Source organism: Protopterus annectens, chromosome 17.part0 (genome assembly GCF_019279795.1).
Source record: "Protopterus annectens isolate FY-2018-M chromosome 17.part0, PAN1.0, whole genome shotgun sequence".
NCBI lineage: Eukaryota > Metazoa > Chordata > Ceratodontiformes > Protopteridae > Protopterus > Protopterus annectens.
In genome coordinates, this window is record NC_056751.1 from 375660854 (window position 1) to 375685969 (window position 25116).

General features: G+C 37.9%; 1 protein-coding gene across 1 annotated transcript in view; it reads right to left on the bottom strand.

Moving 5' to 3' along the window:
* Positions 1-25116, bottom strand: part of TRPM5 (transient receptor potential cation channel subfamily M member 5) — a 749498-nt gene that overhangs the window by 116955 nt on the left and 607427 nt on the right. Inside the window, exon 20 of the mRNA XM_044058928.1 lies at positions 4100-4268. Within this exon, the coding sequence (XP_043914863.1) occupies positions 4100-4268 (169 nt within the window). The remainder of the gene's footprint in view (positions 1-4099; positions 4269-25116) is intronic.

A 25116-nucleotide genomic window follows, 5' to 3' on the forward strand; every position in this document is an offset into this window, starting at 1 on the left:
CCACCAGTTATGAGTTGTGTGTGTGTGTGTGTGTGTGTGTGTGTGTGTATATATATATATATATATATATATATATATATATATATATATATATATATATATATATATATATATATATATATATATATGGTTTACCTTCAAAAATGTCTCAGCCCACTTCATTGAGTTTGAAAATGGTGTAACCAAATCGTCATAACTTCAGAAGCACAAACTCCCGGAACATCATCTTTCCTATCCGGGAAAGTAACCATTTGGCCACCAACAAAAAGAACACAACTGATGGGAAATTACACCTCACACCCCCCCTACTTAAATATACCAACTCCGAGATCGCACTACAGCAGAGAAAGGGGAAAATTCACCATGGTGACCAAGTGGTTGCTTTCCCGGAGAGGAAAGACGATGTTCTGGGACTTTGTGCTTCTGCACTTACAGCATTTTGGTCACGCTGTTTTCAGATACCACGAATTGGGCTGCAACGTTATGAAGGGGAACTATATATATATATATATATATATATATATATATATATATATATATATATATGTGTGTGTGTGTGTGTGTGTGTGTGTGTGTGTGTATATATATATATATATATATATATATATATATATATATATACACACATACATATATATATATATATATATATATATATATATATATATATATATATATATAAATTCATTCAAGTGATCTGTTGCTATAATAACAAGTACTATACAAATGTTTTAATCACAGTTGATCTAATCGTATTTGCTAGTACATTTTACCAGTTTTAACTATAATAATAAGGAACAGTTACAGTTTGCTTTATAACACTATGTTAGATGTGCAAGCTAGAAGTGCACTTCTAGTGTTTTTGCCTTCCTTCCACTGTAGTACAATAATGGCGCTGTTATATGTAAATTATAGAGTTACGGGGTGCGATGCAGGACACTTTTGTTTTTTTGAGTTACGGAAGGTTATATGACATGTTTATATATTCTGATTTTACATTGAATGACATGCTTTTGTATACACACATACAAATGCACAAGTGTGCATTGAAGATGCCATAGAGGTGAAACTACATTTACTTATATTTAACATGAACACTATTAAATTGAAGTTGATTAACTCCATTTTTGAGCCTAGAACATTTTTTCACTTCTTGGTGTACCTGTTGTTTTATATATATATATATATATATATATATATATATATATATATATATATATATATATATGTATTTATATTGAGTGTAATTGGTTTGGTTGAATGCTCATAGGAGCAAAGTTTTTTTCTTTGCTCTGCATGAGATCCAAGGAAATTATATTCCTGGTGTACTTAGCCCTCATTTGACCAATAATCGAGTACATTATGCCATTTGGCATGTACTTGACAAGGGACTTACAGCAACTTCAGCAACCTGAGAATTTCCTCACAAAGAAAATATAGGGTGTAAACATCATGTCCTGTATGGATAGACTAAAAGCCTTATCCCTTTACTCTTGTTTCTTATCGACTATTGAGAGGTGATCTATGCCTGACCAACAAGTCACTCACAAATACAGCCCTGTTGGAGATGTTACACATCTGCAAGTCAAACAGCATAAGGGTCACCCGCTCTAGGGATGGAAACTTAGTCAGTGACTCAAACAAAACATGCTGGAGATATGTGTTTCGGAGAATGTCCTTTCCTTGGAATGGGATTCCTATTCACACTAAGCAGAGCCCCACCCTGGCTCTCTTCAAATGCAAGTTAGATCAATGGATGGGGAATCACAAATTCACACCTGGGGTAGTGCCTATGTCCCCTATGGACAGGGACAGTGTGTAAGATACTCAAGGCATAGGCACAAATCCGTTCCATCCCCTAGGGGCAGTATATTGGGTAAAATCGGGATATATTGGCTAGGCTTTGTAAGGGCTCTGAAGCTGTCAGTCTAGTATTCTCTTATGAACCTATGAAATATAAGCTAATGCCAGTAAGATCAAAGTGTGTGATTTGGTACAAATTTTTCCCCTAATCTTTTCTTTATTGCGTGTATTGTTTATAGTGTTCTCCTGCTGTATAGTACATTTTTAGTTTGTTTTAGTACAGTTACAGTTTATTGCATGTATATGTATGTGTTTTTATTCTTATTTTTTGGGTGGAGTTGATTTTGTAGTGGCATTGATTCCCATTATTAGGGAAAATTCTCCTTCTTTGCCATTGTACAATTGGTGGGATAGTATATTTAAGTCTTGGAGTATGGGGGTCTTACCTCATTTGCAAAAATATATATTTTTAATTTACTTTTGTTTTCAATTTTTTGTGGTTTGATCTTTCACGTTTGTTGTTTTTGGTTTGTTTTGGTGTTTGATGTTTGATTCATAACCTCACATAGGTAATCATTTGACAGAAACGCCTGAATCTTCACATAACTTACCACATTAACCCAGGCAATTTTATTAAAAGCGGGTGTGTTACTATGAACATTAGACTGAAGTAAGTCTTCCCCAGTGGCAGCAGAAACTGTGACTTATTTTCCTCCACAGCTTGTATATTTTTTCTAATGACACTGCCAGTAATTTCTGCCACATTTACTCCTCTCCAGTTTGTATAAATACCCACATATGTCCACCAGCCTTTTACCTTTCTAGGATGAAAACATACTATATATACTACTCACATTTCCCACACTCATACAGAGACTATCAGTACTATGCCCTTTCACCTGGATCATCAATTGCTTGAATGGTTGCCGCCGCAGCACCAGCACCTAAGTAAGAATATAGCACTCTTAGGAAAAGCAAACCAACCATCCACCCATCTTTCTGTCACAATAGTCAAGGATCAGATGATTACAACACATTCACTACCATTCGTGTGCCACTACACGAACTAACATTGCAGAAACATTGATACTACACTGACTAACGCTGCAGTAAAATTGGCACTACACTGACTAACGCTGCAGTATCATCGGTACTACACTAACACTGCAGTAACATTGGTATTGCCAAACCCTACTGTTGGTATTTCAGCACATTGATGTTTACAACCACCGGTATTACATTCTCTCAGCATATGAAATCTTGAACATGGATTGCCTTCTAATATACTACCATACTGGTCTATGTAAGATAATCGGAGCTGCAAAATATTGCAGCACCAATTATTGATAGAAAATAATCAAACTTGAAAATACCAACACTCAAGCACACATGCTTCGAGGCATAAACTTGGAATATGCAAATCAGAAAACACTTGTGTTAGGGACTGTGCTTCCCCAAACCCCCTGATACTTATATATACATAATCTAAGATCACATAGAAGTAAGAAAAAGGAATATACCTTAACCCTGCTATTATAGCAATCGCACACTGGAACTGTCAGACATCTAATCTGTCTGTATATGTATTGACAAAAGGGTATAATAAAAATGTGTATCTGATCTGGTACTTGAAATACGTGGGAGCCTGGACTTCATTGCATGAAATATCTTATAGTGTACACAAGTTGGTTCAGGATTTATGGCTTCTCCACTCATCACAAAAAGTGTTCCCTAATCCTACATTATAAGAAATTACATGTTTCACATGACCCTGTGAGTCCACATATTTCTTTGTCTAAGAAAGATAAATAGATCATTAATCATAGCAGTGGAGTTACCAGAATACAAAGTGTTTTGATTATGTACCTTATGTGAGCACCATCATAAATACATGCACATTCTTACAGTGTCAGTAGCATCAGCCATCCCTAAGTTAAATAGACTCTAACCTGTAGAAGCACCATGTCTATCAAAAAACTCATTTAAGCAGTTTTAATTACTTGAAGTGTTTATGTGCACACTGACATGTCCAAAGTTCAAGGCACCTTTGTCTCATCCTTGAAGTCAGTTTATATATCTTAGTGCATAATGATTTCACTTCATATTGCAGGCATGTATACTTCATATACACATTAACACTGAGACTAACTCTTGACTTTAAACTCCTCTGTTCTGCCTTGTTACATGATTAAAAGTTCAATGTAACATCTTCCTCTCAGGGAATAAGGTCATGTACTGGAAAAAATGAAAAGATGCTCTGAAAACGAAGAAAATTTATAACAGAAGCAACACATACCTGAACATTGCAATTAGGAGATTCAGTAACAGGACATTGGTAACCAGCAGGAAGATGACCAGTAACAGTATAACCAGCCAGTTTGCATATCGATTAGGACATGGCTCTAAATTTCCCATCATAATCTTGACTGGGTCTGTGGTGCAGTTAACATCATTCATCCTAGCAACTAAAAAGAAAGAGAAATATAACTTTCATAAATTATCTTGCTTCTCTCTGCCTTCCAGTAGTAGATTTAATTATAACGTATGCATAGTTACATGCTACTGGAACTGGGATATCTTAAATCACTGTTGTAGTACAGGACACAGTTATGCAAGAAGACACAAACTGACCTTATGAATTTAAGGCTGTGCAACTGCAGTTAAAAGTAATTTAAATTATATGCAATATTTCTTTTTAATTTAATTTACTGCACACCCCCTGAGATACGCTTAACCCAATGATCTTTTTTATGTTTTACTTAATGAAAGTTTGCTTATTAGTGCAATAAATACCCTGGACAATTATCTGAAAAAATATTGTGTAGAAATGAAAATACAGGATTAAACAAATAAAGCAGTGTGCTTACAAAATCTAGTAAATGATTTGATGAACTCAATATTTTATATTAGAAAATCAAATGTTTCCTACTATTTCTTCACAGTGGAAAAATAGAAAACAAATGGACAGTGCAAAAACCTTATTTTTTTCCTTATTTGTGGTAGAAGGGTGTGAACTTCTGGAAGTGATCATTAATGGATGGAGAAGCATAGCTGAGTTAAGTTTACATAATTTAAGGCATTTTGTATGTAAGGGTATGCCTGAATCAGTCTAACTGTATTAGGAGTTTTCACAGTGCTGCATTTCATTTTGTTGTTGTGACTATCTTCAAACTACATGTCTAAATGTAAGACATACATTACACATTCTAGTATATTTCAACCCATTGGTCAGCCCATGTTTTAAACCTGAACTCCAATTGGAGTGCCTTCAAAACATGCTACTTAACTTTATTCGGGTCAAGCTAAGGTATTTTATTAATAAATCATAAGTAACTTAATTTTTGCGAAAAATTTCCTCCATGTGAAGAGGTCACCATATATTACCTTACTAATATTTACTAACCCTAAACCTGCTCCTGCCTCTAGTCTGACCTGTACACCTTACATTCTAAAAAAAAACATTTTCCACAACACTAGCACTACACAGGACACTCAGACATACACACATACACATACACACACACACACACACACACACACACACACACACAAATATATACATGTATACATTGTGTGAGTGTGTATATAAAAAGGGGAGGCTTATATTGCATTTTTGTCTTATCTATGTCAATCTTATTTCCTGGAATCTCTCTCAAGTTATCCAGCTCTTGGGGAACTTTACACAAATCTCTAGAGGGATTTCCCAACATCAGAATGATATCATCTGCTTACAGAGCAATCTTCAATTCCTGTGCACCTCATTTGTAAGCTGTTTGAGAAATGAGAAACGCAAACGTTTAATAGTTAATTTGTCATCATTTGTTTTAACCAAACATGAGCTTAATGTGTTGGAAAAAGGTTTGTTGTTCATTCCTGCAGCGGACATGGAGATTACAGAGATCATCTTTGACATTAAAATGTTTACACGTAACCTTATGCTTAAAATTATGTTTGATAATGATTCTAATGAAAAAGTTTATAGTTTTAGTAAGCCAAGTGTATTAGTACCCAAGCAAAATTCGTTAATTAATACTTTTGAAAGAGTTTGTATAGAAGATGTATATAAGGTATATTATGAGCAAAAAAAGAAATGTGGTAGGAATAAATGGCACACTATGAGTAAAGAAGAGTTTGAAGCTTTGATACACCTTCAGACCGATCCAACAATAATGATACGGCCAGCTGATAAAGGTGAACATATAGTCTTAATGGATAAAGAGGAATATGATGCCAAAATGAATGATTTGTTGAGTGACACTAAATTTTATCAAAATATTTCCCCTTTGAAGGTGACCTGTACACCTTACATTCTAAAAAAAACATTTTCCTCAACACTAGCACTACACAGGACACACAAACACACACACACACACACACACACACACACACACACACACACACACACACACACACACACACACACACACACACACTGCCAAATATATACCCTTCCCTAGCCTGTACTCTAACCCTAACCCACAAACACTTGCACACATAATCATACTAATACTGAAACTTTTTTTTTTTTTTTTTCAAATAATTCTTTTATTTTTCAAAGTATGATACAATGCATACTGGAAGAGGAAATACATTACTGTTATACACATTAGAATGCAACGATGGATTATTACAGAAAATTGTGAGTAGCCACATAGTTTAGCAATGATACATATGAGAAGGATAGGTACAACACAATGAGAGCATTGTAATCCATTTAACCAAAAACAAAAACAAATATATACAATATTTACAACCAACAGTGCTACGTTCCTCCGCCGTGGTATTGCAAAAATATAATAAAAATTGGGTTGGCAGTGGTTCTCCGGTAGATTAACAGGAATATGAATAGCTGTTGTACTCAAGGTATGAATGGGAAGTTATTCAGTATGGATCACATCTATAAGTTTCTTCCATAATTTACCAAAATAAGCTCTCTTTTGGGGCCCTTTATAATGAATTTATGAGCTGAGATGTGTTTGAAAGCCATCTCTTTGAAACCATTCCAACTAAGTTTGGTGCGATCTAACCAATTTTTAGTGATGTATAGCTTAATAAGTGAACAGAGAATAATTAAAATGTGAAGTTGTACTTTAGGTATTACGGAGGTATGAATATGGAGAATGGCTGTTTCCCACGAAAGGGTTGAGGTGTAGTAACCCATTTTTTGTAAACGAACTTTTAGAGAGCACCAGAGTTTGTAAGAGTGGTTGCAATACCACATAATGTGTAGTAGATCCGCTCTCGGATGGGAGCAGCAAGTACACGAGGGGGATGAGTTGGGATTAAATTTATTGAGTATTACAGGAGTGAAGTAGGAATTGTTGTTTAGCATCAGTTGGGTGTATAAGAGTTTTTTGAAAAGGGAGAGTTCTAAAGTAGATTTTATAGCTGAGAGTTTTTGGTCCTCTGGGATAGGAGACCCAACAGTGTTCCAATAGTTGGAAAAGAGACAGTTTGAGTTGTATAGCACCTTATTCAATAGTTTGTAAGAGGATGAAATTGTTTTTTTAGTGCTTGATATTACAGATATAGTTTCAATTAATTTGGTAATTTCCTGAGGGTTAGGGGGAAGATTGAAATGTTGTGCAAGTATAACTTCTCTTAGTTGTCGAAGAATAACTGTGTATTTGTTATTGGTTCCAAGAATTAATCGTAGCTCAGGTATAGATTTTGAACTATGTTTGAGGATGTCCCATACATTGAGGTCTTTAATGCGAGGAAATTTAGTAAGGTCCAACGTCATATTGTTGATTTTGATGTTTGGATTTTGATGGAGTGGTTGGAGCAGGGGTAGGATATTTTCCATGTTGATGTCTTTAATAAGCTTTTGAAAAAGCCTAATTTTATGTTTCAGAGAATGTGCTAAATTACAATTGTTTATAGAAAGAGTGGATAGGAAGGGAATAGCCTGAGGATTAATTTTGTTAGAGATAATATGGTGATGCCAGATTTTCAACCATGATGGAGAGTGGGTTTGGTTTTTGCTGCTAAAGTTTGAAATAGACCAGACTCTGTTTGAGCAGATGATCTTGTAGTACAGTTGGAAGTTTGGAAGGCCCAACCCCCCTTTTTCCTTAGGATATGTTAATTTAGAGTAAGAGATCCTGACTGACTTCGGGAACCAGATGAACCTAGCTAGATCTTTTTCAATTTTGGAAAAGAAGTTATTAGAGACTTCTATATCCGAAGCGTTGAATTGATATAAGAGTCTGGGTAAGACATTCATTTTCACTATTGCTACTTTGGACAAGAAAGCTAGGTTCATAAGTTTCCATCTTTGTAGATCTTGCTGGATGGTGGACCATGTTTTTAGTAGATTATTTTGGAGCATGGAAGCTTGATTATGTTCAAAATGGATACCTAGATATTTAAGATTATAAGTTATTTGTAAAGAGGACTCGGGGAAATAAAAAGATTTGTGGGAGTTAGGATTGATTGGGAAAATATGTGATTTTTTATTGTTAATTAGGTAATCAGATGCGGAGGAGAAGTACTTAATGGCATCAAAGATTTTGGGTAGGTCTGAGTTGGGAAATTGGAAGTATATATTTAGATCATCTGCAAAAGCTGATAGTGCAACATGTGTGTTTAGAATTTTAGGGATGTTGTGGTGTGTATTCTGCGCTATATATAAGAAGAAAGGCTCGATAAAAATGTTAAAGAGAAAGGGTGAGAGTGGGCAACCCTGTCTAGTTCCATTAGTAATCAATATTGGCTTGGATCTCTGTTTGTTTATATAAAGGTATGTGTGGGATTTTGTATAAAGTGTTCTGATTATATCCGAGAAGGATTTAGGTATATTGAAATGGGACAAAGTAGCAAACAAAAAGTCCCAGTTGACTCTGTCGAAAGCTTTAGAGGCATCCAAGGTTAGGGCATAAATTGGATTTTTGTCTTTTTTGGTCAATTGTATTAGGGAATCCAAGGTTAGGGTATTATCCCATGTGTGTCTATTGCTCATAAAACCAGCTTGGTCAGGGGATATTAAAGACAGGAGTATCTTTTGTAATCTATTAGCTAAAATAGCAGCAAGAATCTTAATGTCAACATTTATTAACGAAATTGGTCTGTAATTGTGTGGGTCTGCTCTGTCTTGTTTGTTTTTTAATAGTAAGATGGTTTTTGAGTTGTTCCAATGTAAGTCAGTAATACCCTCCTTAATGATACAATTAAAGACTTTCCATAGGATAGAGGATATTTTTGGGCAAAAGGCTTTGTAAAAGTTAGTAGTGTAGCCATCAGGGCCCGGAGATTTGCCTCTTTTAAGATTGTTTATAATGTCCTGAATTTCTTGGATGGAAATTGGAGCAGATAAGAGAGAGACTTGAATTGGTTCAAGAGAGGGGAAGTTAATGGAGTTTAGAAAAGACTCCATCTGGGGTTTTAAAACATCTTGTTTATTGCTACTATAAATATCTGAAAATAATTCAAAGAATAAGTGTATTATTTCAGAGTCTGAATTGTAAATTTTCCCTTGATAGTGAAGGGTGGATATTCTGGGAGCACCGTTATTATTTTTTAATATTCTTGCCAGAGTTCTTGAGGGAGTTTGGGCCCATTCAGAATATGTTGCTATACATTTTTGTTCCTGTAGGGAAAAATTCTGTGAGTGAAGTTCTAGTAATTCTTTGCGTGGAGTTGATCAGTACTTCAGTTTTGGGTCTGGAGATAATCTCTGAATTTTTCTAAAGATGATAGTTTAAGGGATAGAGTATTTTCTTTTTTAGTGTTGAGTTTTTTAAGAAAGGAAGCTTTGCTAATCAGAAAACCTCTCATTTCGGCTTTACAGGCCGCCCATTGAATGTCTGGGGGGATTAGAGATTTTGTAAGATTAGTGTCGAGAACCAACAACATATTATTAATTTTATTTAAAATATCTTTATTATTTAGTAGGTTATTGTTAAGGGTCCAGTTAGCAAATGTAAAAACAGGCGTGTTGAATCTGATTTTAAGAGAGATTTTTGCATGGTCGGAGAGAGATCTGGGTTCAATATTAAAAGTATTTTAAATTTAGATAGGGGGTCCGAAATCAGAATGAAGTCTAGTCGTGACCAAGATTTGTGACAGTTGGAATAGAAGGTATATAGATTTTCTTTGGTCGAAATATTACTAAACGTGATAGTGTCTACAAGATTAAAATCTGAGATAAGTTCCTCTAAGGCTATAGAAGCTTGGAAGTTATAGGAGGAGGATTTGCTGGTGCGATCTAGACTAGGATCTATTACCACATTCCAGTCCCTCCCACTATAAATAAGTAATTTGGAAATGAGTTTAGTATGTTATAGATTTCTAGGATAAAGGTTTGTTGTTGAGAGCAAGGACCATAAAGGTTCAAGAACATAATTGGTTTGGAGGAATCTGGGAGTGTAGAGGTGAAATAGCACCATCTGCCGTTTGTATCAGATTTATATTCATTGATAGGTTCCTGGAATTGTTTCTTAATTATAATGGCCACCCCCTTCGAGTTTGAGCTATCACCAGCACTTATTATTGACCTGATCCATTTTCTATTTTTTATGTGCTCCCATTCATTTTCAGATAAGTGTGTTTCCTGGAGATAGCTAATATTAGCCTGGGATTTAAACAGCAGGTGAAGAAATAGTTTTCTTTTGGCGGTATTTTGTAAGCCTTTGATGTTCCAAGAGTCAACGGCCCAACTCATGTGAATTAAAGACTAACGAAGTATAAGGAGACATTATATATTTGGAGATTTAATGTAATATTTGGGTAACATAATGTGTGTTGAAGAGAACCTGCTTTGTGTCTGCAATAGGCTGAGAGGGATATGGAAAACCGTATCATATCTGTATCAGTAAACAGTTTGGATGAAGAGGAGGAAGTAGCACAATACTCCTTCTGACATGCCCCGGTGCCTACCCACCTGAACCCCTTAGGCGAAGAAGTATAAAAACTAACAAAAGAAAGCCCTAACAGTTCTATACATATATACATAAACATTCTCATCCAAAGGGTTATCAAACTAGATCCCTATTACAATGCACATACAGCTACCGTATGTAAATGCTACACCTACTAGTTTGTCATGTAAGTATGACCTTATGTAAATAAAACATGCGCTTGTAAGTCTAAACGCTTAAGCTTAATGTATGTGATAAATGTAAATCTATACATCCTATATATAACAGACTTATTACAGGTATAAGCATTTCTTATTGAATTTCGCACACAACAGGAAGGCTGTAGAGATGGTATAAACCTAAAGCATTATTAAGTTCGCCATAAACAAGAGTCTGAGACTAGTGAGATTGTCAGTATGGCAAAAGTTGTAAATGGTTGAAAAACTAAACAAAATAAGTAGTTGTGGTGTTATTTGGTGTTGTTTGGGCGGGAAGGTATTACCAATGAGCAGACTCTGATAATGGCAGAGCTAGTTAAAACTGAGAGTCTTGTTGCGTTGTTGAGATCCTCCCTTACTCTGTGGTTACCCTTTACCTGATTTAAGCACTACTGGTTTGGGTATAGGTGGTCTTTAAAACCCCTATATATCTTTTATCTGCCAATTGATTTAAATTAAATCATTGCATTTGTATAACAACATTATGTCAAGTTCCATGACCGCCCTGCCCCCATTAGCAAATGACCCACATAGTCTTATTTCTTTCTTAACTGCCCAACACTATAAGGGAACTTCTCTAACTGTAAACTGCAGTCAGTTCAGTAAAGCAGAAATAAATTATAGGTGTATCTAAGAGTTGGTTTTTACAAATGTACTAGATTTGCTAAGGGTATGGGTTTGTTAAATTAATTACAGTCAGAATAAGGCATTTCTTCCCTATTACCTTATAAGCATCGACAATGCAATCAAAGATTCTTAAGAAATTCCTTTCTATCTATAATGGGAACCGCAGCTCAACAGTGCAACTAGGAAATATGACAAAATATGATACATATAGTTGGAATCTATTTGAATCTTGTTACCTCTTTTAAGAAAATATATACATGTGAGCACATATATATATACACACATCTACATATATACACATACATACACACACATATACATGTGTGTTAAATATATGTGTGCGTGTGCAAACACTATCTGAATGAGGCAGAAAGATTTTTTTATAGTATCAGTTAAGGCATGAGCTGATGCTGAGCACTTCCTGACTTGCTATGGTACACATACTGAAAATTTTGATTTCTGTGCAAAACAACTGGCTCAAGGAAGTCAGCATGTACTGAAAAGCTCTACCTGACATCACTTATGCTTTTATGTATGTTGTGTGTGTGTTAGTGAAGGTGTTTATGCCATTACATTGTGTGCTTTTTGCAACATAGAGTCGAGGGTCCTAGACAGACCTTCCTGGTCCTCAATTCCGAAGCCGGAGTGTCCCAACAGTAAAAAAAAAAAAAAAAAAAAAAAAAAAAACGTTTGCAAGCCTGTAACATGTACAGGGGATCCGATTGCAGTAAACAGGACTTGTTTGCGATGATCAGCGCTATAAGCGCGGTTGAAGGAGAACAGAACTAACAAACGTACACTTCAGGTGTCACAGTAGAAGGAGTCCCTCCAGAAACCTCGCGGCGACGATGTATTCCTTGCTTGACACGTGGATCTGCCTTTAAACATATGGAAGGATGTTTTACTGATTTAAACAGTCACAAAACTGTTAGAAGTACCATGTTGGCGCTAGATTTGAGAGCGGTGATGTCCCTGAAGCCTCCGGTGAGTGAATTAGACATCTGAAGTGTAAAGCTGCTGAAACGCTTGTGCTGGAAGATTGTGAATTTATCCAAGGTCTGGGATCTTGTTAAATATTTTGAGGAAGGTCTCTTTTGCTTCTTTTTGGGAGGTAACAGTATATTTGGTTTCATTTTGGGAGAAAGTCAAAGTATTTGGGTAACGCATTTGAAATTTGATGTTTCTTTTAATTAAGTCTGAACAAAACGGAGCTGGTTTCTGTCTGTTTTCCTTGATGGAGATGGGTAAATCTTGTGTAAAAGTTAATTTGTGATTATTCCACGTGAAATTTTTATTTTTTTTTTGCTGCATATAATATCTGTTGAGCTGACTGGTAATACTGAAACTTTTATATCTGAAAGTTTTGCCATTAAAACCCACTGTCACACTTACTGTTACCACAAGCACTGGATGTTCCTCTGTACAGTGCCTCCAGCACTCAGCAAAGTGCTTTTGATCCGTTTCCAAAGAAGTACACACTGTTGACAAATTGAATATTTGACTGAGTGAACTGGACCCATATATATATCATTGCTGGAGCCTTCCTGTGTCCTGACAGAGTGCTCTTCAAACTATCTGTAGATATACAGAGCTGAGTATATTTTTCTGGCACTTCAGAGTTGTGTACTGGTAATTGTTGTTTGACTAATTTTATATCATTGCTGGCTGACTTCAGAGTTGTGCACTGTTATTTTTGCTTCACTGTATAGTTTTTCATATCTCTGCTGAATGTGTTGGTTTTCCCCTACCTATCCTCCCTATTCCTGTCTTGTTGTTTAAATTTGGACGCTTTTGCAGTTGCCCGCCTCCACTGTAGATTTGATCTAGGACAACCCCCCCAGTCCCATCTCTTTACCTCATTCTATCTAATAGACTCCTCCTGCACTTGTTTTTAGTCATTTTTAATTTAATTACATTTTTGAAACTGTTTGGTCTAACATTGCTACATACTCACGTGTGCTAGCTTGCACTGCATTTGAATTGTTTTTACTGCTGTTTTAGCTAATTATATATATATATATATATATATATATATATATATATATATATATACCTTTCCTGTAACTAGTGTAGTCCAGATTCAGATTTGCTGTATCCAGGACTGTATATAAGCTTCTGAGCCCCCCCCCCCCACCAAGCTTTCTGTGTTGGAGGGAAGCCTTCTAGCTTATCAGTGGGTGTGGTAAGCACTAGATAACCTATCTACCACATAAGGAGTGGTTCTGGCCCAGAAATTGTAGTTATTGGCCGTATGGGCAGTTTTTCCATCTCTCTCAACTTTCTGATTTAAAATCCTGCATTTGCACTTGTTCCCCCCCTTTCCTGTAACTAGTTTAGTCCAGATACAGATTCTTAGTTTTAGCACTTGAATTTGCTTATTCGTGATCAGCACTTGTTCAGAACTTGTAAGCACTAAATAACCTACTAATTACTACAGCACTCAACCTTCCTCATTACCTAGAGGAAAACAGTTTTGGTACTTACTTTCCTCACTTGCTTAGAGAAAAACAGCTCTTGTACTCACTTTCCTCACTTATCTAGAGGAAAATAGTTTTTTATTCAGGCATGTCCAAGGGTCAGGTCCCAATGTTCTCTCCTGTCTATCTGATGAATCTGGGCATCTTGGGGCAATGTAGAAATTGCCTCATGTACACAGACAACCCTCTCCTCCTACCACCCAACACTACAACCTGTGAGAGATGCACTTATCTAGCCAAACTGGAGGTAAAGCTCTCTCCAATCAAGACTACTTGACAGTCAAGAGGAGAAGGTAAACACTTGCACCACACCACACTCATCACATAGTCTCACTAAATCTACACCACCAAAATCCACACATAGTAACAAAAAAACATTCGCGGAGGCTCTCAATAATAATCTGTCTAAGCAACAGAGACCTCCAAAGCAGAAACGCAAGGAACCTCCATCCCCCAACACAACCCAAATGACACATAGCCCGCAGACTCAATGTGCCACTCAACCACAGCCAATAAGGCAAAACAATGTACCCAACACACTAGTCATAGGTGACTCTATAGTCAGGCACACTGATGTCCCACTCACCAGGCTAAACAAGGAGAAGGTTACTGTCAGCTGCCTGTCGGGTGCCAGGATCCGCCACATAACCCACGCACTCAGGTCACTCCACAACAAGTACAAATATGACTCTGTCATTGTCCATGTTGGTGTGAACGACCTGAGACGTACCTCCCTGGACTACATGAAAAAAGACATGGAAGAGCTCTCTGATCTTGTAGCCCAGGCAGGTATGACCCTAGCCCCGAGTAGCATTCTGCCATCACCCAGAATGATGCCACAGTACAAGGACACAATGATTGACTTCAACAATTGGCTAAGCTCCTGGTGCCATTCTAAAGGGATCCAGTATCTGTCTGCCTGGGATGACATGGTCGACAGACCACGATGCTTTGCCAGAGATGGCCTGCACCTGTCACCCCTGGGATTCCGGATACTGGCTAAGGTTCTTACTGCCCCTATAGTGCCTTTTTTAGGCAAGGTTCAAATGACAAATTTGCCACCGTAACAGGAACAGACAAGCAAAAACTGAGGGTGATGCTACTCAATGCTAGAAGTCTAAATCTCAAAATGCACTCACTCGAGGCACTCCTTAAAATGGAGAACATCGATATCTGTGCAGTGACTGAGACCTGGCTCAAGGCTCCAGAGAGCACCCCTGCACTACCAGACTATAACTCATACTACACTTTTTGGCCATGTAACTTGGACCGGAACACCAAAGGTGGAGGTGTGTCCATATTCATTAAGGATATCCACACCTCCAGGCTAGCTGTTCAGCATAATGTAGCCGAGGTTATCCAAGTGCAACTAACTCTGGGAAAAACTGCAATCCAAATTGTAGCTTGCTACAGATCACCCACCATGCCCCAGGATTCCCTCTCCTCTTTTCTTGATATACTGGAAAATATTAGGGTTCAACCAAACACCCTAATAATGTGTGATTTCAACTACCCCACCATTAACTGGGAAAACTACTCATGTACCAACTCCTTCACTCAACGCTTTCTGGAATTCATAAACTCCAATGCCCTGGATCAACTTATCCACACCCCCACCAGGGGCAACAATATCCTAGATCTAGTCATTACCAACATGAGTGACCGGTGTTCCACACCTGAAGTCAATGCTTCATTAGTCCGATCCGATCATAAGCTAATTACCCTAGATATCCACATTCTGCCCCCACCCCCCATTAAGGAAACCATGGTAAAAAATTTCTCCAAAGCCAACTTCATGCTTCTTAAGACAGAAGTGGTGAACTTCATGATACCCATGCAGATGGACAATACAGTTATGACTACTGAATCCTACACAATTGCACTTTATAAGCACTTACATGAGTGCATGGATCATGCTATCCCAAACAGAACCAAGACGCTATCCTCCAAAAAAGGAAGCCAATCTGGTGGTCCCCTGCCATAAACAAACTGTACAACAGAAGGAAGAAACTGTTGCAAAAGAGAGTAAAATCCCATGAGTGGAGGAGCTCCCTGGTCAGCCTCAGTAAGAAGCTGCAATCCCTAATAAAATCCTCCAAAGCTAGTTACGAAAACAAAATCGCCACTGATTCTAAAGACATCCACAAAGCATTCTATAGCTATGTCAAGAATCTCAATGGCAACACTCAGATCTGCTCTGAGTTACAGCACAATGGCACTAAATATACAGACCCAACTGATATTGCCAACATTCTGGCAGATAGGTTCAGTGCTAATTTTACCCACCTCTCACCCCCTAAAGAGCCCATCTCTATACTGGAAGAATGTAAAGTTCCTGTAATCACGGCTGCACCAGTAAAACCACACTCTCCAAAGCTAAGAACACAGCAACCATTGGACCAGACAACATTCCAGGCTGCGTTCTACATGAACTACAGAACGAACTGGCACCCCACCTAAGTGCCATGTTCAATCATAGCCTCACCTCAGGCTTTGTGCATGCTGAATGGTGCACAACGATGGTTATCCCACTCCACAAGGGGGGAGCCACCATGGACCCTGGGAACTACCGCCCCATTAGCCTGATGAGCCTGGGCTGCAAGGCCATGGAATATATTATCATGGAACTTATAAACAAAGACATTGGTAATCTCCAAACTCTGGACCCCACCCAGTTCGGGTTTGTAAAAGGCAGATCATGTCTCATAAACCTGATAGACTTCTTTGAAGCAGTCACCAAAGCTGTTGACAAGGGTAAGGTGGCTCACACAGCTTATCTAGATCTTGCCAAGGCTTTTGACACCATTCCCCACTCTGGAATTATAGATAAACTCACTAAACTAGGTAAAAATCCCTATGTCACAAGATGGGTTGCCAACTGGCTCACTGACAGAACCCACACTGTGAAAGTAGCAGACTCCAAATCCGACTTCAGATCAATGACAAGTGGAGTACCACAGGGTTCAGTCCTGGGTCCTCTCCTGTTTGCTATCTACTTCTCTGAAGTACAGGCTAACACAGAAGGTCTTTGGCTAACGAAGTTCACAGATGACTGCATACTAGGAGCCATAATTGAAACTCCTACTGATGTGGACATCCTACAAAAGGGCCTCACTGAGACAGATGCCTGGTGTCAAAGCCATGGCCTCAAGCTCAATGCCAAAAAGTGCATTGTCATCCCCTTTGGTAAAAACTCTGTACCCATGAACTACAACATAGGCGGTAGTATACTTAACACTGAAAGTGTGATAAGAGACCTTGGGACACAGGTGGACAGTAGTCTCTCCTTTGATAATCACATTGCCACAGTAGTCAGGAAATCCTTCTACGTGGCACACCTCATCACAAAAGGTTTCTCATCCAGAAAAAAAGAGGTCATTGTTCCCCTGTACTCATCACTCATTAGACCCATTATAGAGTACAACGCCCCTTTTGGTATGTACCTCACAAGACATCTACAACAACTGGAAAGGCCGCAGAAATACCTCACAAAGGGGATTACCGGCCTCAAACATATACCCTACGCAGACCGTGTCATAAAACTCCAGCTTTACTCCGTCCCATATCGCCTACTCAGAGGTGTTCTCTGCCTAACATACAAAGCTATGTCAAACCCAGAGCTGTTGGACATGTTCCACTTAAAGAAATCCTAATCCCTCTGAGCTACACGCTCTAGGGACCTAAACCTTGTCACCACAATAAACAGAACATGCCGGAGGGATAGATTCCTGTCCCAGAGACTTACCATACTCTGGAATAAACTATCTATCTATATCAAACAAAGCTCCTTATTAGCACTCTTCAAGAAATATCTTGATGATTGGATGGGAAATAGGAACCCCGGGGATCACCTCTGTGGCTCTGCTCGACAGTGACACAAGAAAATAATTTTCTTGGGTGGCAAAAGCCAGAGTACTTTTTTGGCTGGGCTTGTATAGGCCCCAGGGCCAATAGCCTAGTACCTACCTATGAACCTATATTTATATATATATATAAAGCTGAAGACCAGGAAGGTGAGACGGAAATACCGGAACTGCACAACAATGAAAACTCACATGATTGACACACAAAACCATGATAATGTAGGGAACGCAACTGAAACAGATAAGTACGCTATTTAAAAAATTACACCCTTGTCTCCACCGTAGAGCGATCTCGGAGTTGGTATATTTAAGTTGTAGGGGGTGGAGACGGGCTTGCCCCACCTGCAAAAACTGTTCAGTGGTTTTTATGCACTTACTTTTTGTACTTACCTGTTTCAGTTGCATTCACTACATTATTGCTGTTTTTAGTGTTGATCATGTGAGTTTTCGTTTTGTGCAGTTCTGGTATTTCCGTCTCGGAAAACTACCCCAGCAATGTTGTGCTTTCCGTAAGCAATTAAAACCAGGAGAAGACATATTGTAAATTAGTCAACTAAAACCAGGCGAAGACGTATAGTAAATCAATTTGTTATCCTTCTCAGCTATAGCGAGCATCATCTGCCCTCTTGGAGCCTTATTCTACATCTCTCTGCTTTTACTCTGATAGTAAATCTATCACAGGAATCCTAAACTTAGGAATATCTTCTAAAATTTAATATTATATTTTAGAGAACGAATGTATCCTATCTGTTAGTTAATATGTATGTCATATGTCATATGTAATATGTATGTCAAAGTTTCTTCTATGGAAATTGTATGTCAAAGTCTGTCCTTAAAACTATGTTTTGTAAAAAATTGTTCTCTTGGAGCTTTTCTTCCTGGGCCTCCACTGAAAATGGACTTGTAATCCAGTTGGATTCTCCCGGTCAACAAATGTAAAATAAAATAAAATAAATAAACCATAGGTTCATAGGTAAGTGCTAGGCTAGCTGCCCTTGTGAGCCATTTTAAGACTAGCTAATTTCCCTTTTTGTGCTCAAAATAACTATCCTATTTGATTACAGACTGACCATACCCATCCCATTGTTGATAATTATATGTTATCCCTAACGAGAATAACTGGGACCATCCATAGATCTAAGTTGCACTTGAAAGTGGACAGGGATGAACTTCATTTTATGTGGATGGGGAGTGTTTCATAGTATCAGTATCCTCTGCAAAATATACCTGACCCTCCAAACCGTTCTCATGATGTTGCACAAGAGGTTTATATCCCTAGACCAAGTATTTCCAACACCATTTGACTTGTTGATGTGCAGTAAATCCATCAGTAATGGATCAGAGGATGACATATATGCCAGACACAAGTCATCTCTTAGCAGTTTGTAGGATACTGACTATAGTGACAGGGCTTTGAGTCGGTCCATGTAGGACATACTGTTTTATCTCTGTGGGCATTCTAGTTGTTGCATGTGCTTCAACAGATACATGTGAAAGGGCGGTTCTACCTCACTTCAACGACATGCCGGAACATCGACAGGGAAATCGCGAGCCCCAGAAGATCGACAGCGCAGAAGACCGACGCGACGGGACCTAGAAGATCGACAAGCAGAAGACCGACCCGACGGATGAAAGCACCGACGCCGAGGATGCCGACATGGGCAAAGGCTGTGTAAGTATGCGGTAGTGACGGACGTTAGGGTGCGAGTAAGGTAAGTGTGGATAGGGGTGGGTTAAGTGAGTTAGGGTTAGGGAGCGGGTTAGGTAAGTGTGCGGTAGTGATTGTGTTTGGGTTAGGGGTGGGATAAGTGAGTTAGGGTTAGGGAGCGGGTCAGGTAAGTGTGCGGTACTGATTGTGTTTGGGTTAGGGGCGGGATAAGTGAGTTAGGGTTAGGGAGCGGGTCAGGTAAGTGTGCGGTAGTGACGGACCTTAGGGTTAGGGTTTGGGCTAGGGTTGTAGGTAGTTGTGTATGTGAGGTTTAGTGTGGGTTTGTATGGATTTTGGTGTGCTTGTGTTGTGTATGTGGTTTTTGGACGGGGAATGTGTTTTGTTTGTTGATTGTGGTGTGTGAAGTGTATGAAGTTTCGTGTTTGTGTACCGTCGGTTATTTCGTTGTCGGGCATGTGGGATTTCGTGTTTTTGTACTGTCGGTTATTTGGTTTCGGTGATTGCGTTGTCGGTGTTGTGGTGTTTCGTTTATGTGAGGTAGAACCAAAAGGGCATATTGTATTCAGTGACTAGCGTAAAGACGGCTAAGTAAAGGGGTACAATGACATCCCTAGGTCCAGACACAGTCCCTTAGTTTATAAGGTGTGCAATATAGAAGGACTTTTCTATAACAACAGACACATATTGATCAAAAATTAAGTTACTATCCACATAAATTCCCAAATCCAGAAGATTAGGGTCAAGTCTTAGGGGTGTATTGTCAGTGTGGTAGTTCTTTGGGTGGATGACTTTAAAAATGATACAGTAATGCATTTTTTGGCATTTAATTTCAAGCCATAATTTTGAAACCAGTTATTTATTTGAGACAAACCTTCTTGCAATAATGGCTAAGTCATTTGGGGATTCAGTGACTGCTCCTAGCTTACAGTCATCTGCAAACTTAGTCAGTCAGAGCCCTTTGGTGTTGGCTTTTACTTCAGAAAAATAGATGCCAAACAGGATACGTCCCAGCATAGAACCCTGGCGGACTCCACTGGTGACTGGTCTCTTTGTGGAAGCAACTTCCTGTATTTTGACTATCTACATCTTGTCTGTGTGCCATATGGCAATACAGCACGTGCCATAGTGGGTTTATATTTAGCTTTTCTACTATGCCTGAGTGAGGAATTTTGTCAAAACCTTTGGCTAGGTTGCAGTATATGGTGTGTACTGTTTTTTTTTTCATCCATTAGTTAACCTTTCAAAAAAAAATTACCAGGTTGAGTGAGTAACCTAAGCAACCAGTAAATAAGTAAGCAGTAATCAGTATAAATAAATGTAAAAAGAATAACTTTACCTTCCAGAACTTTGTGATCCCACCTTAAGCAGTCATATAATAATCTCATAGCATGCTTAAACTGCTGTATGGATGTCTTGGCAAAAAAAGAAAAAAAAGAAAAATAGCTGCAGTAGGTTCTTTACCATATGTACAGGCATATCAAAGTATCAATGATGTGTACTCATAGTCAGAATAAATGGTATACTCCTTGACTACTTGCCAGCAGTGACAGACTAGTCTCTTGTAATGTATGTAAATAAGTATGTTATATAATAGTGGTGAGTCTCACTTTTGTGTTTGGCATGCTGAATTTCAGTCATGCCATGTTGATTCCATGCTAGGGTTTTGGCCTTGGTACAATTATTTATGGCATATTGACATATAAAATACAGCATGCCAAATGTTTAAGTAATCCCTGATTATTAAGGCATGAGAGAAACTACCTGGATTAGAAACTATTCTGACATTAATTTGCTGTACGCCTTCAATGAAGAAATGCATATTTGAGATTTGCTAAAAGCTATAAGAAAGTGGAAGAAAAGAAACATTAGAGAAGGGCAAAACATTAACGTGACAATCATTGTTGGTGCCAACTATTATGAAACATCACAAACTACTTGGTATTAGTATATGAGGGCTAATACATTTTAATAATTTTGATTTATGGATCACATATCAGATTTATCATGGTGTTGTGGGAAGGTTCACACAATCATTTTCAAACATATATCTGTTTTATATGGGGGGCAAAGTGTTTTATCACCTTAGTCAAGTAGGAAAGAAGTTTAATGAGCATTATGGTACTGACCACAATAGGTAATCATAAAACATATGAGGTTTTAGATGTTTGGTTAGGGGTATGGCCAGCTGGACATTTCTTTTTCTAAGTGTGCACAGATGTCCAGGAGTGCTTTTTCAGGAGTGTGGACATTTTTTTTAATGGTCCACCCTTGCTGACTATCAACATAGCCTCCCCACCCCAATGACATATGGTATCTGGCACATTGTTAAATTGCACAGTTGTGACAAACCTCAGTACCAGTCCATGATAGTTGTACTCTACCATACCACACAACATTCTGCAAACAGCCACAATACCACTACAAGGAGATCAGGAGAAGCAGACAGTCACACCACAGTGCACCTGCACAGTGTGGAATTTTTTTATTTACTTACATGTGTGACAAGAAATGCGGGCAGATATATACGGAGAATATTCTCATCAGCTAAGTTTCGCCCATATTTTTTATAAAAAGTATCCCTTGAGGACACAAAAGGGGAACAAGAGTGAAATGTGCTACATAACTGTTTGTATGCAGATAGTAGTAAGTCAAAGAATACCACAATAATAAGCTTCAGGGATGCAGTAATTCAAAGAATACTGCAAGAATAATCAGGGATGCAAACAGGAATGAAATGGCAGTTCACCGTCATCAAAGGCACTGTCTGAAACCTCAGCTGAAGTGCAAGAATTATTCTCATTTTTTCTTAGAACTACCCACTTATGAAAAAATGTAAATATTTGCCAGCAAACAATGCAGTCAGAAATTGTTGCACACAAACAGCAGATTAGCATCAAAACCTTAGTGGTTGTAGAAAGAAATTTAATACTAGTACAAAATTGCTAAAGAAAACAGTGGGAGCCTAAGTCAGTTTATAAAAAATGTATCTCTATATATATGTGTGTGTGTGTGTGTGTGTGTGTGTGTGTGTGTGTGTGTATGGATTTTTCCATAATTTCTTGTAATAAGCATCCATAGACACCATAAATGGGGAACCTCTGCAAATTTTACCTTCTGCCTTACTCAAAATGTAAAGTCTTAGTTAAGTAGTAAACAAGCAACAACAAAATTACTGAATATATTTTTAATTTCTCCAATACTTTTAGGTGTATAATACCATGATGGGAATGGACCCCATTCCTACATCAAAGTATGATTAACATTCATGAAATTAGTATTGTTTCAATCTTTGAGGATAGCCAAAAGTGCTATTCATAGCATTCGCAATGTGCTCAGAACTGACTCCTCCTGCAATTCATACCAAGTTATATGTATCAGTAACATATCTAAATATGACTGTAATTTATTTTTATGAGCCCCATTACTCTTATTACTTACTACTGGAACTGCCTGGGTATCCTTCTTCCACATTGCCCTTGTTTCTGCCCTCAAATTCTGGTATTTTATGACTTTGTATCTCTCTGTACGTAAGACACTGTAATCACTGGGTGTAGTAATTTTAATGATCAGTGCTACTTTTGTCTTCTTTTCCTGGACTACGATATCCGGTTTTCTCACATCTATTTTTTGAACCGTTAATAATGGATGTTCCCATCTGATATAGACTTCATAATTTTCTATAATGCTCTGGGGCTCATGTTTCCAATGCTTCTCAGCTACTTCAATATTATAATGTTTCCACAATCCCCAGTGCAACAGTCTTGTCACCATATCTCCAAATTCCTTAGTAATTACCAGTTTTGAAGAACAAATAATGGGGTGCCATGAATTCCTGAGTGGCCCCTTTAATTCCGGGGGTTTCTTTTAAATTTTTTTTTTAAAGTAGTCGATGTCATCATGCACAGGGTGTGCATGATGACGTCAGCTTCGTGAGGGAGACTGCCGTCATATTGGAATAGGACTCACCTGGCTCAGACTGTTTGTTTACCTTTTTTTTTTTTTTTTTTTTTTTTTTAATGTATGTTAACTAAGTTCATAGACTAGTGGGACTTGTAGGCTCGTACAGCAGGCAGCATAGCAAGCAGAGCAGTTCAGGAACTGTAAAGCTGTTTTTTCTTTTAATATTTCTTAAGTAAAGTTAAGTATATATATATATGTAGAGGACCTGGTTAATAAAAAAAGTAAAAAGTTAGCAAGGGACAGAAAAGACTACAAAGCTGGTAAAGCTTATCCCACACCAAGTGGATTCAATAGAATTCAGCAGGGCAGTGACAGAGAAAATATGTACCAAAACGAGTATGTGGACCAGGACTTGAGGGATGATGTTGTAAATGACAATGGTGATGATGCAGTCCCTTTAGACATGCCATTGAGGAGGTCAGAATGCCTTCAGAACAGAATAAGGCAATTTGCCCAGGGCAGGGATGTAGAGAACAATGGGAACTTCATTTTCCAACAACGGCCGCCCCTACTGGGGACGAGGGAGGGGGGAACAACAGGTGGTAATAGATTATGCCACCCAAATGAACACACACACACATTAGCATGAATAATGAGGATGATTTCAAAATATTTAATTTAAGTAACACAACAGTAATTAATGAGTGGGCAGAATTATTTCAAAAAGGGTTAAACTGTGTTCCCTCGAAGGTGCCAGCAGTGGAAAAAAATATTTTGGAAATTAAAACGTTTGTTAGGAAAATTAACTTAGGTATTTATTTTGACAACGAAATTAATAGGATACAAATACCACAATGCAAAAAATCAAGTACATTTAACCCCCCATTACATCCCTTGTTACAGGTGTTTGAAAATGTATGTAGTAACCAAGTAAGGAATCTTATTAAATACAAGAAAAATGACTGTACAACTAATCTATCTCATGAAGAAAGTGACATTTTAAAAAGTATATGTGAGAACATGAACATCAGGTTAATGAAACCCGACAAGGGAGGGGGCATTGTGGTAATGGAAAAGAGGGCCTATGTAGAAAAAAATGTATGAACACCTTTTCAGTGATAGTTATGAACAAACATCCTTGAAAGATCTGAATATAGCCTGCAGGCACATTGATGTTATTTTGAATGATTTGTTATTAGATGGACAGATCACCATCAGTGAATTTAACTTTTTGCAACAAAAATCACCCCAAATACCGACTATTTTTGGTATCCCGAAAATTCATAAAAATATTGTTGATCCCCCCATGAGACCCATTGTTGATGCTAAGGCATCTAAGACATTTAATTTGGCAAAATGTGTAGATTTTCAACTCAAAAATGTGTTGGAAAAATACCAACACGTTCTCGAAGATTCCTGGTAATGTTTGGGTAAAATTAAGGATAATTTATTATGTGAACAACTGAAATTAGTTACGATAGACATTAAGGATATCTTCACTGTCCTTCCACATGTCCTAGGTATTCAATGGTTTTATGATTTTCTTTGTAACAACACCACCATTGGACATAACAGAATTCTGATGCTTAGAACACTTATGGAAGTAATTTTAGAGAATAATTTCATTGTGTTTGAAAACCAGTGCTTCAAACAAAAGGTGGGTGTAGCAATCGGGGCAGCATGTGCCCCCTTATTTGCCAA